The sequence below is a fragment of the Protopterus annectens genome, chromosome 1.part0, assembly GCF_019279795.1.
Source record: "Protopterus annectens isolate FY-2018-M chromosome 1.part0, PAN1.0, whole genome shotgun sequence".
Classification (NCBI taxonomy): domain Eukaryota; kingdom Metazoa; phylum Chordata; order Ceratodontiformes; family Protopteridae; genus Protopterus; species Protopterus annectens.
Window position 1 is genome coordinate 1383661945 of NC_056725.1, and position 21130 is coordinate 1383683074.

The window sequence follows — 21130 nt, forward strand, 5'->3', positions numbered from 1 at the left end:
GTGTGTATGTGGGGAGGGGGGGTAGTTAATGGGTAACTTGTGATAAATCATAACGTTGGATAACAGTCTTTGAATCGGTCTCCAGAGCTGTGGACGAGGGTAAGGAGGTCCACGCAGCCTATCTGGACCTCGCCAAGGCCTTCAACACCATGCCCCACTCTGGAATCATAGATAAACTTACTAAGCTGGGCATAAATCCCTATGTCACTCGATGGGTTGCCAACTGGCTTAACCCAGACTGTAAAAGTAGCTGACTCCAAATCCAGCTCCAGACAAGTGACAAGTGGAGTACCTCAGGGTTCAGTCCTGGGACCATTCTTGTTTGGCATCTACTTCTCTGAAGTACAGGCCAACACTAAGGGACTCTGGCTAACAAAGTTTGCAGATGACTGCAAACTGGGAGCCATTATTGAATCCCCAAATGATGTGGATATTCTACAAAAGGGCCTTACAGAAACAGATGCCTGGTGCCAGTGCCATGGGCTCAAGCTTAATGCCAAGAAATGTATAGTCATCCCCTTTGGAAAAAAACATGTACCCATGAACTACCACATAGGTGGCAGGGCACTAAACATCAAAAGTGTGATGAGAGACTTAGGGACACAAGTGGACAGTGGTCTCACTTTCGATAACCACATCGCCACAACAGTCAGGAAATACTTCTATGTGGCACACCTCATCACTAAGGGCTTTTCATCCAGAAAAAAGGAGGTCATTGTCCCACTGTACTCATCTCTCATTAAACCCACTATAGAGTATAATGTCCCATTTGGTATGTACCTCACAAGACATCTGCAACAGCTGGAAAGGCCACAGAAATTCCTCACTAAAAGAATCACAGGCCTAAAAAAAACTCCAGCTATACTCTGTGGCATATCATCTACTCAAAGTCGATCTCTGCTTAACATACAAGGCCATGTCAAACCCTGAGCTGTTGGACATGCTCCACTTAAAGAAATCCCAGTCCCTCAGAGCCACACCCTCCAGGGATCTAAACCTTATCATCACAATGAACAAAACATGCTGGAGGGATAGGTTCCTGACTCAGAGACTCCCCATACTCTGGAATACTGCCCATACATGTCAAGCAGAGCACCTCATTGGCCCTCTTCAAAAGGAACCTTGATGATTGGATGGGAGATAGGAAATTCACCCCAGGGATCATGTCAGTTGCCCTGCTAGACAGGGGCCCAGAGAAGTAAATATTGTGGGAAAAAATTTCCAGGGAATTGTTATGGCTAGGCTTGCATAGGCCTGAGGGCCAATAGCCTAGTACCAACCTATGAACCTATGAATTGTATCTATAATCATTCCCAGACAACCACTTTCCCTCCTTTATTTTCCTTGTGATAACTAAATCATAGCATTCTCTCAACTCCAGTAATAGTTTCATAGGTTCATAGGTTGGTACTAGGCTATCGGCCATAGGGCCTATGCAAGCCTAGCCATAACAATTAACCTGGACTGACATGATCCTGGGGTGAGTTTCCTATCTCCCATCCAATCATCAAGGTTCCTTTTGAAGAGGGCCAATAAGGCGCTCTGCTTGACATGTACGGGCAGTCTATTCCAGAGTATGGGGAGTCTCTGGGACAGGAACCTATCCCTCCAGCATGTTTTGTTCATTGTGATGACAAGGTTTAGATCCCTGGAGCGTGTGGCTCTGAGGGATTGGGATTTCTTTAAGTGGAGCATGTCCAACAGCTCAGGGTTTGACATGGCCTTTTATGTTACGCAGAGATCGCCTCTGAGTAGACGATATGCAACAGAGTATAGCTGGACTTTTTTTAGACTGTCAGCATATGGCATCTGCTTTAGGCCTGTGATTCTTTTAGTGAGGTATTTCTGTGGTCTTTCCAGCTGTTGCAGATGTCTTGTGAGGTACATACCAAACGGGGCATTATACTCTATAATGGGTCTAATGAGGGATGAGCACAGTGGGACAATGACCTCCTTTTTTCTGGATGAAAACCTCTTAGTGATGAGGTGTGCCACGTAGAAGGATTGCCTGACTGTTGTGGCGATGTGGTTATCGAAAGTGAGACCACTGTCCACTTGTGTCCCTAAGTCTCTCATCACACTTTTGATGTTTAGTGCCCTGCCACCTATGTGGTAGTTCATGGGTACATGTTTTTTCCAAAGGGGATGACTATACATTTCTTGGCATTAAGCTTGAGCCCATGGCTCTGGCACCAGGCATCTGTTTCTGTAAGGCCCTTTTGTAGAATATCCACATAATTTGGGGATTCAATAATGGCTCCCAGTTTGCAGCCATCTGCAAACTTTGTCTGGGTCTTTCTCAACCTCAATAATATTTTGTCAACATTTTTTTCGGAATTTTTTTTTTTTTTTCGTTTTCCTTGCATCATCCTATGGCACCCTACGCCGGTGTCCCATGTCCACTGTTAGATCTACCTATCACCTCCTAACCTCTCCAGATGTCAATGTGGATACTAAGGCCATCCTGGGGAGGGGTCTGGCTGCCATGCACATTCCTCCCCCCATGCAATCCCTTGGTTACATTCTGAAGGTGGTGTGAAATGGGAACATGCTGGTATATATCCCTGACTCCACTGCAGCTCAGTCAATGTCCCCACCCTAATTCCTCCCTAGACCACACACCCCCCCCCATCATGTCACCAGCCTCCAAAAGAGATTGTTATGTGAGTAATACCCTCAGGACCACCTTCTTCCCTGGAATGGGAACTCCCATCCCTCCCTGATACTACATCAGTTACCCGAGCCCAACTATTTTAACACCTATGTGATGTGGAATGTCACACCTCTAGCAGCCTACCCACACACATCCTTGCTTTCCAGAGCATTTTCTGGAAAATCAACTTAAAAAGCATAACATAAACAAATGTAAATAATCTATAAACAATAAAAGCTATTAAAACTGCACAAACAGCAATGTTATAAGTAAAAACTATTCTTTATAGTGATACTAGTCACTGTATTCATAGTCTTTCCAAAATACTACAATATATTAAGAATTCACACAAACCCAGTATTATAGTTTTTACTAAACTTTCAAAAATGAGTTCTCATATCTTGGAAACTATACAACCTAGACATATACTGTTGGTGCACTTTTGTTAACTAGACATAAACTTTTACATGAAAGTAATAAATTCGTCTTTGACTGCATATTTATTGAGATTGTTACAGAAATATGAAAACCTGTACTTAATGGTATAATAAGCAATATCAATAACACTGAATATTTCTCAAGATGTGTAACTTACAGTGCAAATATCAAATACAGTTTTCTACAACAACATCTAAGGCTTCACCTGATAACATTGAATAGTTTTAAGTCATTTGTTTTTTGAAATATTAAGCACATATATAAATATTGCTTATTTTCATAATTATTAGCAAACAACTAGCAATAACTGCTGTACAGTGTGATATAAATGGACAACAGCATCAAATTGTCCTGTCTTCTACCATGGTATTTCACACCATACCCTTTAATGGCATGCAGGTCATTCAGTTATGACAATATGACAATAAATACGAAAATATGAATAAGCGGTTAACGGTGATTTTCTCCACTGCTGTACATCATAGTTTAACAATCTCAACATATTTTTGTTAATAAACACTTGTACTTTCTAATACTGCCTATTATTAGTTGTTAAGTCACTTAGTTAAAGAAGCCAGAGCTAAAAAAAATATTTGGATGCCATAAGGCGCTATGGTGGTCAACTGGAAGTATACAAAAAAGGCACTATAGGCTTGAATGAGCTAATCAAACCAAGGTTGGCTGGGCTGTAGTCATTGCTTTATCCCTCTACACCACCAGAGTGACAATATTTTGAAAACGTTTTTGAAAATAGTATTCTGATTCTGACATAAATCATGCATAACAGACTGTTCATAAACCTTAACTGTCAGATGATAGGTTGTCTGAAATTAATAAATTTAAATATACAAATATTAATGCTAGCCTCCTTAGTATATTTAACATGATTCTGAAACCTACATTTTAAATTCAAATCCCTGGTAAATGCTTTTCATTCTAAAATGGTTTGTAACTTAGGAACATAAAAAGTAGTAAGTAATATCATAAGATAAGCGTTTATTTAATGCAGCATTTTTTTTTCAGAAATCAAAATGACATTAGAAATATTAACCGCTAAATCATTGCCATCAGTCCCATTTATTTCTGTTCCCTGTCTGATCGCTGTTGGCACTTGGTCACTGACATGGACACTGACAAGTGCACTGCCCTAAGGGTCCTTTGATAAGCACAGCTCAGTGTGATCCTCAGAACATTTAGTCACTTAAGACTTATTAATAACTTTCAAATTTGGTATCAATATTAGTCTAAAAGTCTGTTGCTGACTTAGAACTACACAAAATGGAACTAGATGAGGGGGGTTGTTTTCCCTTGTTCTTTGGCTTTCCTTCTTTAAACTGTACTACCTCATCATTAGCATAATGTAAACGTTTTTGATTTGTTCTTGATTAGGCTACATTGTTCTAGTAGTCTTTTGTAACTCTCTTTTTTCTTAATTTTTATACGCTTCCAGTTCTCTTGTACTGCACTGAGATAATCTTCATAAATTCCTTCATACTGAGAGATATTCACACATTTTTGTATAGCTCATAAAGGTATTTTTTTTCATTCAACTTAGGTAATATCACTTCATAAAATATCTACAATACACTGTACAAACAATATGAAGCAACACTCTGAATCATAACCGTTTGGATATAAATCAGAAACTGTCAGCACCTACCCCAAGTTTCATGTTCCATTTTTATGAAGAAGCACATATTATAGAAAAAAAAGTGCATGGACACTTGCAATAATATACAAACATACATATATATATATATATATATATATATATATATATACACACACACACACACACACACATTTTATATATATATATATATATATATATATATATATATATATATATATATATATATATATATATATATATATATATATATATATATATATATATATATATATATATATATATATATATATATATAAAATCTTATAGAAAATGTACAACATATATATCTATATATCTATATATATATCTATATATATATATATATATATATATATATATATATATATATATATATATATATATATATACATATACAGATACATTCATGCATAAATAGATTCACAAATACATTTATTACACCTTGAAGTCTGTGTGTGTGTGTGTGTGTGTGTGTGTGTGTGTGTGTGTGTGTGTGTGTGTGTGTGTGTGTGTGTGTGTGTGTATCCACTTGTATATGTGCAGCTCTTTTTTCTGCCATTTATTCAAAATGCATACATTGCAGCATTTCTAAACCACATTCAGATGTGTAGAGATCATCATTTGGTCCTGGCTACATTTGCTTATATATTTATTTACATTATTTCTGTGCACTTAAAACAGGTGCTATATGGTATAAGTTAGTTAAGGCATATTTACTACATACTTCTGACTGATCAGATTCTATGCACTGTGTACTGCTGTGTTTACTCTTATATTTCTCAAGTCATTTGTCATCCTTGAATAGAATCAGCTGTGAAAAGAACATGAATTAATTTGTCCTACAAATGAAATAAAATAATAAATTAAAATAAATAAAAACATATGCAGTATAGTACCATGCCTCACACTGTACTTAACACAGGGTGCTATACCATTATGAACATACTGCAGCATACTTTGTTGCTAAATTAAACAGAATTAAATAACTAATAGTTATGTCTTCAAGGTAAAGGCCATTCTTTACAGTTTCGTTTTGAAAACCTGTAATGATATACATCACTGGGAGTTGACTGCTGTGTGTCTGACAGATGCAGTGTGCAAGAAATACATTAATAAGACTGCACATACAACTTTTATTAATTATGTGACATACATGCATCTCAGCAACTAATGGAGACCAGTGATAAAAGTCACATATGTATGAGAACACAAAGACTTCATGTATAATAGACATTTGTTTTTTTATCAGGAGATGGGATGATAGCCTAAGGGTTCATCAGTCTGAGTTGGTGTTAGCTTAGCTGGATTTTTAAACACCCCATGGCATTATTGCAAGAATAGCAGGGTATATCCTCAATGTCATAATCAAGCACGCCTTTGACTGTACAACAGACCTTTTCTGAAAGCAGAAAAATAAATTATAGGTCCTGTAGGACAAACTACATCAATTAAAAGTGAATATGTATAAAGCTTTCCCTTTTCATTCTGCCTTTGACTTTGCAGCTGTAACATAAGGCAATCATATTTTAGGAAATATGAAGCAAATATGACCATCACTACTTGTCATAGATCATTCAGAGCAACACTTTCACGTGTAACAAAATGGAGGCTACAGGAAAATTTTATGCAGCTCGGGAAGAAACAAAGGAAAAGTTAAGGTGCTGCAATCAAAGTCACATTTCCCACAACCCAAGTACATGTCATCATTTGTAGCAGATACACATAACTTAATTCAAGTTACCTCTCCTGGGGGTTATAAAGCTAAGGCATACAATCAGTATAATTACACAGATGTTCAGCCAAAGTAACACCATTACAGGTACTTGCATCACTGCTACTAAGTCAGCTGCTGACATCAGTCAAGATATGCTGTGAGACTCCAAACGTAGATTATAAATAAAGAAGCAGTACCTACCCATATATACATGATATGTCAATCACCACATCAATCATATCACAGCAAAGTTCATATGTTTGCATATCCACAGGGGTACTGTCTGTTGCAATGTAGATTTTACTGACAACATCAAAGAGGAATGCTTTCTCAATTCCAGAATTCTGTTAAAAAGAACAACAAAAATCTTGATTATCAAACATTCCATCTTCTTTTGAAAAAAAAGTTATCCTTTGAGAAAAAGGCAGTTACCTGTAGCCCATCAGCCTCTACTTTGTACTAATTATGACTCACTACATTATAATAAATCATGAAATAAATGGGCCTTTTTGCAACCAGTATTTATTTAAAAACTTGAGTGTTAGTAAGGCATTAACTTAGATGTTTTTGCATGTTTTTTTAACCTTCTGAATGTTTGTTTTGATATGAATGGTTTACATGCCAGCTCCTAAGGATACTGGTTTAAAAAATGCATGTACATTTGAAGACACTAGGATAGTGAAGGAGTATAGAAGACTTCCAGACTGCTACATGGCACAGAAGTACTGGACTATAATGATACTGTGTCACACTACACAAAGAGACTTGTTTATTCTGATAGCATGAAGGGATGTGGGCAGTAGAATCTCAATATTCAACATAGGATTCTCGGGAAGGAAGAATGTGGAATATAGTGCTACAAATGAATGACTGAAGGTTGTATGTTAATCAGGGAAATGAGAAAGTGCTTCTTCAAGGATACAATGATCAACTAGTGGAATGAATTATTAAAGGGAGATCAGGAGCACACCAAGATATTAGGGTTCAAAACTGGTGTGTGTCAAGTGGTAGATGAGGGGCAGAAGCATTTGGGAAGGCAGCAGCTACATACGAGGTAGGTGCACACTGAATGAAGTACATGTGCAGTATGTTCCTTTTTCTTGAGTCTACTTAAGTTCATAATATGCAAGTACATATTTCTAGTTAGTCTGCAGTGTAACAAATGAAAACATACATGGGGAATTTGTGAATTACAGTTTCTGGATTGTATAATACAGGACAGAGATAAAGATTCAGACTGCAGCATCTTTGCCATCCTTTTTATAGTAAGTTTGGATCCTGAGACCATTGAGTCTTTCAGAGTGTACTGAACGTACAAAGCCGACAAGCTAAGTACTGGCAGCTGTACTTTATTAGTCAGAAATACATAGTGCATATCACAGAGACAAATCTCATAAAACAAGGAATTAAAATGTAAAGACTTAAAAACGTTTGTCCTGCAATGGACTGGTGTCCCATACAGAACTGTTTTCTTATGTTTTATGCCTAATGACAGCCAGGATAGGCTCTGCACCCATGACACTGAAAAGGATAAAGTAGATCTTGGAGAATGAATAAATGAATGAAAGCCCTAAATCCCTTTTACACAAAGCTCTCAGGCTGATCTGTGCACAGCACCACCAAACATGTTCTGCTCACCAGCACCCTTCATCAGAAAACCTAAATCCACTACTAGTGTTATCACCTTTGCCAAAAAATATAATCCTGGGCAAGGCACTGCCTACATTGTCATATGTGGTATACACCATGGAAGCCAATTCAGCCCTCTAAGCAAAGTATACCCAGTCCTTTTATATGTTACACTGTTACACAAAGCCTTTGCTGGCTTTCTAACACACATCCTGTTAAACCAACTTCCCAGCCACATCACAAATGTCTGTGCCTCAGCTGTTTCATGTCCCTTCTTGTGGACCACACTGAGGCATTCACAGTGTGTATAGGTTGTACTGTATAATCCTACTGCACAGATCAACTATGACTCTGAATATAATGCCCTGCTATGCACAGCAATGCAGAATACACTAGCAATCTACTGTACTGCTGTAAAACAATTCTGTGGCTCTGGTGCAGACCACCACATGTGACATGAACTTCTTTTATCTTGATTATAGTATATGACAGCTGTTTTGCTATGATTGTTACACCGCAGCACGAAATTTTGGGAATTTCTTCTAACACTGCTTCTACTGTTTGGATTACAATATGTAGTCATGGACATAAAACTAAGCATATTAAAATTTACCTGCAACTTGTTTTATGTGGCTCTGTATTGTTATCAGTTAGGGTCTGATGCTTGCCACCTTCTAAATATGCGTATTTCACTGATATTCTTCTGGAGGATGGAAGTGACTGATTCCATTTAGCTAAGCTAATTATTTTTCTATTTTTTTGGAAACATTGCAGAAGTTTACTGTGCAGGTTTCAAAGTAAAAAACAAATGTTTTGCATATTTTTAATATTATATTATATTATATTATATTATATTATATTATACATATCAGTATTATCGTTCTGTTACTTGTTTGCCTGATCTGTGATGTACATTTCAGTCAGATATTGCTTTGTTGTTTATCACTGGTTTCTGCTTTCCAATCACTCTGAAAACATATTGCAGTGTTTTTTTTTTTTTTTTTGTAATTAAGCGGTCTGTTTTACTCTGTAACCTTGCAGGCAGTTGGTATTCAGAGTTAGGATCTGAATTACTACTTTGGACCCATGCAACCTTTATTTGAATTACCTAGATCTATTGTTCAGAACCTTTACTCAGAAAACATGTCTGAACTTTCTGGAGAACTCGTGACTATTTTTAAACTACTATAGTCTACCGCTCAATACATTTAATGAAATGATATTATGTGGTACACGATAATCTTCAAATATGAAATCTGTTGAATTAAGATTCTTTGACCCATTTTTGCTGAATTTTTCATACATTTAAAACAACCTGTAATTCAAAATAATTACCTACCCCAAAGAGGCAGACCTTCAGAATTAAGGTATGTTAAGTTGATGGAAGTGCCAGGTGGCTTCACCAACATGACAGGAGATCTGTTGGATGACGGAATTAGTAAAATCGATTTAGTGTATCATTTTCATCACACTTTATTTTGGTAATCTGTAGAGGGTAGAGGACCTGACAATATACACAACATTTCCGGAAATACCTGGTACTGCTAGAATCACAGTTATGACCTTTGCTGATTCACCATACTAGTGGTTCCTGTCGACTCTTGTGTGGTACTAGCCCAGACTTTTGGAGATTCATGCTTTCATGGTGTACCAGATAAGAACCAGTGAGGGACCTGTGCAATGCAATACTGATTATCTTTAAGTGGAACACTTCATGTTTCTGAAACCAAGTCAACTCTAAGGATTGTGCTTCGACATCAACGTTGAACAAACTCTGCTGTAGAAGCAGAAGCAAAGCACTCTGTGTCAAGGCTAGTCATACTACAGTGTAAGACAAGCTGAAGTACCCTCTGTTTCCATCAAGCTTTACCGCTACATAAATGTAGCCTGATTTCCTTAAAGGTGATGCCCACACTTTAAGAGATCTTTTGAAACAACTACCCTCTTTTATGAGCTCTGAAACAGCAAGTTACCTGCAGCTGCTTAGTATCTATTTGCTGATTTTAGTTGCTCAAGTGTTCCTCAGTGCAGTGACTGCTTGCAACTACTTCAATGTATACTGTGGTGATGTCTGTGGATTTAAACAATATTGTTTGTTATGCTGTCCAAGATCACAGCAACCCAGATATAGAGTAAGGCAGTTTTGTACTGTTCTTCCTATGAGCTACAGCAATCACAGAATAAAAATATATAAGTGCAAAGCATGTGGGAGTGAAACTCTCTCCCCACCTCCACACACAAGGCAGGAGGATGCAGAGTAGTTTGTATCCCTCCAAAAATACTTACTTTGAATTTAAGAGAGTGATGCATTAGCTCATTTGCAGTTTCCTCAAGGAGTGCTGTAGTAATCCTTTCTGTCTCAAGAAAACAGTTTTGTGAATTGATGTATGAGCTATTATTATTTTATACCACCAGGGAAAGGAGACATATACCTAAAACAAATGAATTTTAAGTCATCTCTTAATGGCACTTCTTTAGACACTGGCCATCACTGCTTCCATTCTCTCCATTAAGGTGGACATGTCCTGCACAGAGTAGACTCTCACCATTGGTTATCATCAGTAACATCTCCTTCCATGAAGCAGTACTTTGGAATGTCATCAATGCATACAATTTGCATTCCCTCATCACCGATTGCTAGGGTTAGTGTGCTGATCAGGTGAGTTTTCATGACATTCACACCTCCCATTCTCAGGCATTACCTAAGTATTCTTATCTCATGCTGCTATCCTGAATGATCAACCTGATATACTTTCACCTATGGTACTGCTAGAACTTCTCTGTCATCCACCTTATGCAAATTAGTTATACCTATGCACTACACTTAAGAAAATGGTAGTTACCACATGAAAGGCAGTAGCACCCCTCAAGTCATGTGACCCTTTATATTTAGGTCTGAATGCTTTATGTAGTGTTATACCATATACTGCTGCAGCTTTTGAGCTCTACTCATGTCCACTTTCCCACTGACAACTCCCCAGTGTTTCATGACAGGACTGTTAGTTTCCTAGTCATCTTCCTGACTCCCTCACAGCTGTGCTTCCTGAAGAGAAGCATTACGTTGAGATATAATTGGGGAGGTTTACAATCCAAAAACAATAGCTTAGAGGACTTTGTTTTTTTTTTTTAATTTTCAGATAAAAGGACAACCCCCATCCCTACATTCTCCACAAAAGTGAAAATTCAATGAACAACTAGAAAAGTGTCGTCAGACCTAGAGTTACCATCAGGGGCAGAGGAATATCCAGTGATCATTCTAGTAACATCACAAGCCCCACATACCTAACAGCAATTGTTGTCTGTCTCACAGCAAGCCACAACAAACCCTCCACAAGTTGGGAAAAGAGGATTCTATGCTGATATGTTAGCCTGAAATAAAAAGTATATCTAATCCAAATCGACACCTAAGCTCAAAAAATCAACTGCTGGTAACAGAAAGGCAGTTCTTGTTACTAACTTGCTCTGGACAGATCAATAAGCCCTTACAGACCAAAGTATTTGTTGAATTAATCCCAATGTATATGTTATGTCCACCAGAATGGATTGCATATGTACATTAATTTTATTGTCAAGACAGATGATCGATGACTGAAATACTTTAAATGATTAGCCAATTTTTTCCAATAAACACAATAAAAAAATGCCACAAAAACAAACTGTAATATCTATGCATCAGAACACTTGTATACACTATGAATATCTAAGAAGACTATGTAGACATTTCATTGCTAAACCAATGATGCACATCAGAAGTCTAGTATGCAAATATAAAAAGCTAAGCTGGAGACAATATCATATCTGAACAGATATTAGAGCCTATGTTAAAGTGCATGCATCATACTGCAGTACTTACAGAGATAAAAATGTTGAGTAGATTCTCTAGTGTTGGAAGCTGTGGAATCAATTTCTGTACCACTTTGCTAAATGCCTCAAATATTGAATGGTCATATATGCTTGTCAAATAAAAACTGGAAAATAAAAGCTGGGCATTAGTTATCCAGATATTATTTTTTCACACATCAGTTTGTATTAATTTCTGTCAAAACAATGGAATTTTTCACAATGTCACTAGCTAGTAAAGAAAGGCATATTAATGCTTATACAGGTAGATCATCCTACATATGTCGATCTGTACTGTTAATTATCAATGTTTATATATGACTAAACTTAAATGAGTCTTAGGACATAAAAGCTTAGCACTTTATAAGCAAGAAGCTGAAAATCAAACAACCATATATTTTAGTCAACATTCAATAAATGACACTGATAACACAAGTAAGGCAGCACCAGACTCTATCTAACCTCACTTATAATACGAAGAGTAACTCTTAGATAAAGTGTAGGTGAAATATGTGCAGGTGATGAGTAATAAAATACTCAAAATGTACAGTACACAACAGAAGGAATGACAGTCATGTATGATATCCACACTAAAGAGGCATCTGCAAGACTGAAACTCCAGCTACAGAACATGCAGGACTTGTTTCTCCAGGCACTAGGACCACTCACTGAAGTATTCCTTTCGACCCTCTCTTGGCTCAATCCCTGGGCCATCCACACCCCTAGTCTGTGTGGAGGTACAGCTCTGCTCTTCAATGCTTTTAAGACAAACCCTTAGGCATTTTTTAATTGTATTTTTATTTGCTTTTGTTTATTGGGGATGCTTGCCTGAGAACTGAAACACCCATTTTCAGTGGAGGCCCAAAGAGAAAAGCACCAAAATAAGACTAGAAACAAACGTTTGACAATTCAAAACAAAGACGTTCAATAAACATTATTTCTACTTGAAATAATCATTTTCTGGAGCCCAAAGATGAGTCAAGAGATTCAGCAATGCTACTCATAGCTGATGAAGAATAAAGTAGAACTGGAGGGAGGGATTATGTAGCCAGGGCTTGTATCTTTATAATGTATTGAAACATGTGACTCACATAACATCAGCATCTTTCTTAGAAACACTCCTGCTGCTTCAGGACATGAAGGGCAGTGTACCAAGCAAATTCAAATTCAAGCTCATTAATATATTTACAATAGTAAGTACAGTACAATAAACACTAAATACATTGCAAAAAATACATCAAATTTTTGCAAAATAAATTAGAAACAGGACAAGAAATGTGTCAGGTAAGCTAATACTCTAGGCTACAGAAGTAAGTTTTCAATTTCTTTAAGATGAACACAGTGAGTGACTCCCAAAGCCACTGTGGTAGGAGCTTCCAAAAACAGAGACCAGAGTAATCTAGTCATAATCTAGGAGGTTCAACAACCCCAAAGTGACAAAGAGTCATGACCTAGCTAAACAAATGGAACCAGGATTTCTTTCAAGTAAAGGTACCCAGGTTATGTATGGCTAAGTACACTACCACTAAACCTTTAAGTGGCAAGAAACTAATCAGTAATCAGTAGAGGTTTTACAGAACCGATGTCATATGTTCATAACAAAAAGCGCTGGATAGCAGGTGGGCTTGAAGAATTTTATACCAGCTGAAAAATGTCAATCTCTGAGGTAAGGCTCTAGTTACATTAATCATTAATCAAGGGAGGAGATCAGACAATGATTACACACAGAGAGGTTCTCGAGTGGACGTCTTTTTTTTGCTCCCTCCCCCAGGACCTTGTCTGATGTCTCTTCTACATTTACTAAATGAACCAGTGATTCAGCAGAATGGGAGATGGGTATTCTCGGGCTTTACAAGAGCTCTATGGTCCATTCATTCCTACGCTGGAACCCTCATAAACCCTCAGTTCCGCAGCATGAGTCAGACAGTAGAGAGTGGGCCTGCTGGCTGACCCTGGGATGTGGCCTATCCTCTCCTTGTGGGGGCACCCCCCCCCCCGGCAGCTCCTCTGAGCCCACAATAACTATCTCCCAAGGGGAAGCATACCTCCACATGCTACTTTATCCTCTGCTACTTAATTTTAATGTCCTAATGGTAGAGCGAGCTTTGCTAGCTCAAGAAGGCCACTGGCTGCCACTTATGTGGTGAGCCACAGCCACATTCTTCCCCTCCAGGATAGGTGAATCAGCAGTGATTCCCCCAATCCCATCCTCCCCAGCCAGCACCTACAGGTACCTGAGCCACCAGTTAAACTTGAGTCACCCACCATTATAGTCAGGGATTTATCCTTCCATCCCAAGGAGCTGGTTGGGTGGTAGCAGGTCTTTAAACTCTGCTATATTCCTTAGGTGAAAGCATGAAGTGTTGATCGTAGCTATCACCTGGACCTGGAGTGTTAGCCTGTTATCAAAGACAACACCAAGATTTCTTGCCTTTTTTGTAAAACCAATTTCTAAAATAGGGTAAAATATAAAACATATAAAAAAACAGGTTCAAGTCTGGACAATTTGAGCTCCTCAACCTGGCATGTATTTACAAGGCCAGTGTCTTTGATATGTTGACTTTCAAGTGATTACTACACATCCAAGGCTGGTTTATTTCCAAATCATTAGTTAAAGAATTTACAATAGACACACAGTATTGAGGGAAAGAGAAATACAGTTATGTATAACCTGCACAGAAATCGTAAGAAGTTACTTCTACAAATGAGCTCCTACAAGGACAGCATATATGCAGAAAATAGCAATGAACACAAAATGTGTCCTTATGGAACTACACGGCTAAGAAGGTAGAACGATGATGAACTAACTCCAGACACTGTGGTTCTGCCCTATAAGGTAGGATGTAAACCAGTCAGGCATAGTAGTTTATAGGCTGCAATTATTCAAAGGCATGTCAGGATACAGCAGTCAACCATGTCAATTGTTGAAGAGAGATCAAATAGCACCAGTAATGAGCTGATTGCTGACCTTTGTAAGGGCAGTTATGGAGCTGTATTTGGAACAAAATCTAGAGTAAGTATTACGAAATCGATATTCCTTCAATATGGAATCAAGCTGCACGCAAACATCTTTCTCAATAACCTTACCAATAAATGGTATATTAGAGATGGGCAGGGCCTACCAAGTTCATTAGGATATAAATTAGACTTCTTTGGGGTCAGGGTCACAAGTACCTCTTTAATGAAGATGGAAAATACAGATGTGTATAATATTTAACAACATTAGATCTTCAAGGAATTGTCAAATAGCAAATCATTACAGAGCTGCTCTGCACATTTTTCCAGTGCTGTCACCATCCCTTTAGAGGCTTCTGCTACTCTTTAGCCAGTGAAGATGCTTATTCTGATGGCACAAAGTTCCTACAAAAGCAGTATTAGCATATGTCTTCTTCATTTCTTATACTCTGAAGAAGCTTACACAGACAGAAGCATGCTTGTGGTATACAAATCTAACAGTCAAATTAAAAAATATAAACTATGAAAGCTACCCACTGACTAATCCTCAAATAAGAACAACACTGGTAATAAAAAATAAAAACTTCCAGTGCTCCAGGGCCCAGTAGGTTGATTATTCTACAAGCACGGTTCTATCCCCCCATGGCTCCCATTGAAAGGCTAACAACATTAAAGAACTACCAGCTGCTAGTGACTACAAATGGAAAGCAGTACAACCCTGACCTGCTGTTTTAAAAGACTATACAAGGTTAATATCTACAAACCTAAGTATAACTACCAGCTGCTAGTGACTACAAACGGAAAGCAGTACAACCCTGACCCACTATTTTAAAAGGCTATACAAGGTTAATATCTACAAACCTAAGTATATTTTCACTGTTAAAATGCTGAACTGGGTCCATAGCACTGGAAATTACCCTCGTGCCCCTATAAAAGATTACAATTGTACCAAACCTAGATTAACATACAGTCGCTCACTATATTGCTATCCAAGGATAAATACAGGTGTTTACTTACTCCAAAATTTTATTTTAAACTGCCTGTATAACTATAAGTTAAATCTAGCTTCATTTAGTGAGTTACCTACCTTGCAAACACTGAACACAGGTACCTTGAGATTTGATTCATAGCCTACCCAATTTCAATCTTGATAAACAGAACCTTATCTGAAGCCTCCGTCCCCTCAATCTGGAAAGTAACCCATGTTATACCTCTACATAAAGACAGTAGCTCCATAGAACTATCAAACTTCAGACCTATACCCATTCTATCTCCACTAGCTAAAATAATGGAAAAATGTGTCCATAAAAAACTCATGAACCACCTAATTCAAAGTAAGCTGCTGGCTGACTTTCAGCACGGCTTCAGGCGATTCCACAGCACCATCTCAGCTCTTGTCTCTTTCTCTAATGTCATTAACCATAACCGTAATAGCAACCTACTTTCCTCTGCTCTCTTCTAGATCTATCCAAGGCTTTTGACATGAACCATCAGTTACTCATCCATACCTTGAAAGCCTTTTCCTTAGACTACCAGTCTCTCTAAGGGTTTCAATGCTATCTATCTGGATGCCAACAGGCAGTCCTATGGCAAGATAAGCTATCATCCCTGTGTACCCATCTCCTTAGGAGTCCCACAGGGCTCAATACTAGGACCCCTTCTGTTCTCCATGTTTATTAATGACCTCCACACCGTTATTCCTAAGGCAACTTGTATTTAATATGTAGACAACTCCATTCTGATCTGCTCAGCCACCTCACAAGAAGATCTGCAGTCTTTAACCCAGAGTACTCTCAATACTGTTGAAAACTGGCTTACTAATTGCCATCTGTTATTAAACCCTCAAAAAACAAAGTTGCTCCTATTCACTCCCACTCATAGGTCCAACCCTGCAACATTACCATAATATCTAATAATGGGACCATCATCTCCCCTGAAGCCCAAACCAAACTCCTGGGAGTCATACTAGACAATAACCTTACATTTTATGCACATGTCAATCAACCCATCAAAACCATAAACAAAAAACTTGGATCCCTTTACAAGCTCAAACCCTTCCTCACTCCTCTTGTCACAACTGCTGTTGCCCATTCTCATCTCCCATCCACCCTCCTTTACTCCTTCCCTCTACTTACAAGCATGCGCATAACTGAAATTAACAAATTAGCTCACTGTTACAACCATATCTAGATTTGCAACTGGTTCAGCCTAGAGGACTCACCACTGTCACATTCTAAATCTTCTAGGGTGGCTTGAACTTCCTTCCCTACTACAGATTACCCAGCTCACAGTAGCTCATAAAGCTCCCTACCACCCTGATAATACACCAGCACTCAAAAATATTGTCAGCCTACACAGTAATCACAGTAAACTTCATTCATCAAATAGACTATTGATCCAAACAATCAAATTCAACAACACAGCTGATGAAGCCTTGTTTGCTAACTTGGCTGGTAAAACCTGGAATCAACTCCCTGATGACCTTACTCTTGAATCCTCACTTACAGTATTCAAAGAAAATCTCAAAAAATATTTTAAATCACACTGGCTATGCCCTTGCCCTAATCCTGATTAGCATCATCCCTGTGTCTCAAAGACTATAACTCAATTGTATAATGCATACTAAATGTCCTAATGAAGATTTTCATAATTCTTTTATCTTTCGTCCTACCCTTGTATAGTCTTAATTTCTGATTTAAAATTTGTATAATCGGTGTGTCTCATGTATTCTATAAACTGTCTATTGTATTGTATATATCACATTACTGTGTGGAGCTTTTCTCCCCGGGCCTCCGCTGAAAATGGACATGTATCCAGTCGAACTATCCCAGCCAACAAATGTAAAATAAATAAATAAATAAAAAATAAATAAAGCTACCGACTGACTAATCCTCAAATAAGAACCACACTGGTAACAGAAGGATAAAGCTTGCAAATAAGTATACACCTCAAAATATTAGGAAGCTAGATAATGTACAGCTTTACTCTTACAAGAAACCATTTCTCAAAGATGCACTGTTATAGTAAATATCTTACAGAAACCCATACAGTATCTCCTTTGGAGTGGGTCACCATACCAGTAACTTATTACAGCTGAGCAGCATTAAAGTAGTAACAAAAGTCTCCTGGGAGATTGGCAGTTGTAGGATCCTGTAGCACACCAATGTCCAAACCTGTCTTACCTCTAGAGTGAACTTCAAGCTTGTAGTGTTTTGTGAAGTATGGACAGTTCTCAAAGCTGTAACTTCTAATATGTCCTGACTGGACATATTTGCACCCAAGTTATATATCCCTCACACAACCTTAAGGGTCCAAAAACTGTCCAATACTTATGGGAAGCATGGCTGGGCTTAAAAATGCCCTTTAGGGCCGTTTGTCTAGTATTCTCCTATAATCCTATGAAATATGCAACAGAAGTGGTTGTTACTCTAGTGGAATGAGCTCTACTAGGTCTTTGAAATGTTTTGTTGCATTTATTATATCAAAAAATAATACAATAAGCCAACCACTTGAATAATGTTTGACTGCTTATAGGTAGGCCTTCTTCTCCATTTTCAAAGAATACATAGAGGTGGCCTGACTTCTAGAAATATTAAGGTCATCGCTCGGCTGTAATATCTCAGCTCTCTATGAGCATCTAAAACATGCATAAATGCTCTCTAAGATTTTGGTAGCTTGCATAAAGCACTAGAAGTTGTATGGGCTGAATATCACCTTTGGCATAAAGGAAGGCTGGCCTGCAGAGACACACTATCATGATGGAATATCATGCATGGAGATTATATGTTAACACCTGCAGTTCTTTCATTCTTCTATCTCACACAACAGCTACCAGAAAAAGAGAATTCCTGGAGAGATGTTTGACAAGCACAGATTCTGCTGGGTCAGATGGGGGCACAATTAGTTCCTGCAACATAAAGAAAGGTCCTGTGATGGAGAAATGTGTCTTCATAGAGGCCTTGAGTGAAGTATATCCTTAAAGAAAACTTTAACAGAAGGGTTAGCTACAGTTTGTGGGAAATACAAATGCATGCTGAGCTAGCAGAAATGCACACCTTAATAGAAAATAAGTATATTTTGCTTGAAAACGTGTCTGAAACATTCCAAAAAAAAGTATTTAAATGGGACAGGCAAAAAGATTTAGGCCCTTAGAAATCCACATTACAAAGCTGCATTTGTAAGTATGACCTCCCAGTATTACATCTCTTAAGATTCTTTTGCAAACCTTGTGGAGAATAAATGAAATTGACGGCTTACAACAGTAACCTGTAAGATGACAGAAACAGGGACTTGATAGTGGTATGGAAGAATTCCCATGTTCCTGAAAGAGCAGCTCTTTCAGAAGTGAAAGAAGCCATTTTGGATGAGCAGAAAAATACTTTCAATGACAGACAGTACAGTTGTGTAGACTTAACATAACTGTCGATACTTGAGTGTATTCACAGTTGCAGTCCTGACTTTGGGATTTCCTGCAGTGTAAGCCCTTGGACAGCCTGATTACCAGAGTAAAAAATCTCCCTCCTGCTCAGACTGGCCCTACATCCTGTCCGACATCAGTATGCTTGGGTATATAGGGAGCCAGCCAATGACATGATATCAGTTTTTTCTTACCCCCTAGAAGTTAGAAGCCCCCAGGATGAACAATAAACAAGGGTCTAAGACAGAAACTAGGCTAGGCAGGGAGAACACCCAGGGGATCCACTGTCTTGGGAAGACAATAGACTACTATTGTAGACAAAGGGGGAAGGAAGGAGGGAAAGAAGACTGCAACAGTAAGTACACTTGAAATCTACATTTATGGAAAGTGTACATAACTGTACTATATTCTTTGTGCTTCACTGCTGCAGTCCTGACTTATGGGATGATTCCCAAAGCTGAGATAAGGGTGGAAGGAAGATTATGGAAAGCAGAATGGCAGTGGTGAATCCTGCTCTAAACCTGGAAAAGGCTGATAAGTTGTAATGTTTGGTAAAGGTATGTAAAGATGACCAGTTAGCAGCTTCTAAAATGTCTTTGGAAGAGACTCCCTTTAGGAAGGCAGCAGTGGCCCTAGTAGAGTGAGTCCTGACAGCTTCAGGTGGCTTTTTACTATGATGGCTGTAGCAAAACAAAATACAGTGAGAGATCCACTTGGAAATAGTCTGTTTGGAAACTGGCTTCCCTTCAGAGTCAGTGGCAAAGGACACAAAGACGGTCTGATTTTCTGTAAGATTTAGTTCTGTCAAGATAGTAGCAGAGCTGTCTATGCACATTCAAGGAATGAAGGATTCTCTCCCCCTGGTTCTGAGGATTGTGGAAGAAGGTGGGCAGGTGTATGGCTTGATTCAAGGATGTGTCCATGAACACCTTGGACATAAAGGATAGGTTAGTCCTGAGGGATACTCTGCCTGTGAATATGAGAAACTGTTCCACTTCCATCAAAGTTTGCAGCACAGATAGCTGATTTGATAGCCAGTAAAAGGGCAGTCTTCCAAGTTAAAAATGTTAGGTCAGCAGAAGCTACCAGTTCAAAGGGGGGGGGGGGGTAGAGTATTTTTTTCCAGAACAAAATTGAGGTCCCATGAAGTGTGGGTTGCCTCCTGGGAGGTCTGATGTGGATCACTCCCCTAAGGAATTATTTCAGCAGGGGGGTACGAAAAGATAGGGGGAAGAACAGAGATGTGGGCTGAAATGGCAGAGGTGTGAATTTTGATGCAAGAAAAGGACAGGCCTCTGTCAACCAGGGTAGCCAGGTAATCTAAAATGGCAGAGATATTGGTGGAATTAGGAGTGAGGACTTTCTGCTGCCACCAGCTGGAGAATCTTTTCCACTTGGCTGAGTATGATTTTCTACTACTAAGCCTTCTGACCGCTTTGAGAATGTCTTGAACCTGTTTGCTTAAGGCATGCTTGGAGGTGTATGCTGGGGGATTATCCAGGTTGAGAGTCTGCAGACTGGGATGCACAAACCTCCCCTTGTCCTGAGTCAGAAGGTCCACTCTCTGAGGTAACTGCCACTGATTTACATTGGTTAAACTTAGTAGCAGAGGATACCAGTGCTACCTGGGCCAATATGGGGCTATCAGAATGACTCTTGGGGCCTCCCTGATTTTTAGGAGTTTAGGACTCAAGGAATAAGAGGCAGAGGGAAATGCATAAAGGAAAAGGTGTATCCAAAGGAAGGAGAAAGCATCTGTTTTCCAGGCTGTGAGCAGTTTGTTCATGGAACAGAATCTTTTTAGTTGAGCATTTTCTTTGGTGGCAAAGAGAT

At 38.6% G+C, this 21130-nt stretch overlaps 1 protein-coding gene across 2 annotated transcripts in view; it reads right to left on the reverse strand.

Moving 5' to 3' along the window:
• Positions 1-21130, reverse strand: part of RRAGD (Ras related GTP binding D) — an 865206-nt gene that overhangs the window by 469041 nt on the left and 375035 nt on the right. For both annotated transcript variants that reach the window (XM_044067081.1, XR_006364236.1), the window contains exons 4-5: positions 11939-12053; positions 6658-6800 (exon numbers count right to left, since the gene is read on the reverse strand). In XM_044067081.1, the coding sequence (XP_043923016.1) occupies positions 6658-6800; positions 11939-12053 (258 nt within the window). The remainder of the gene's footprint in view (positions 1-6657; positions 6801-11938; positions 12054-21130) is intronic.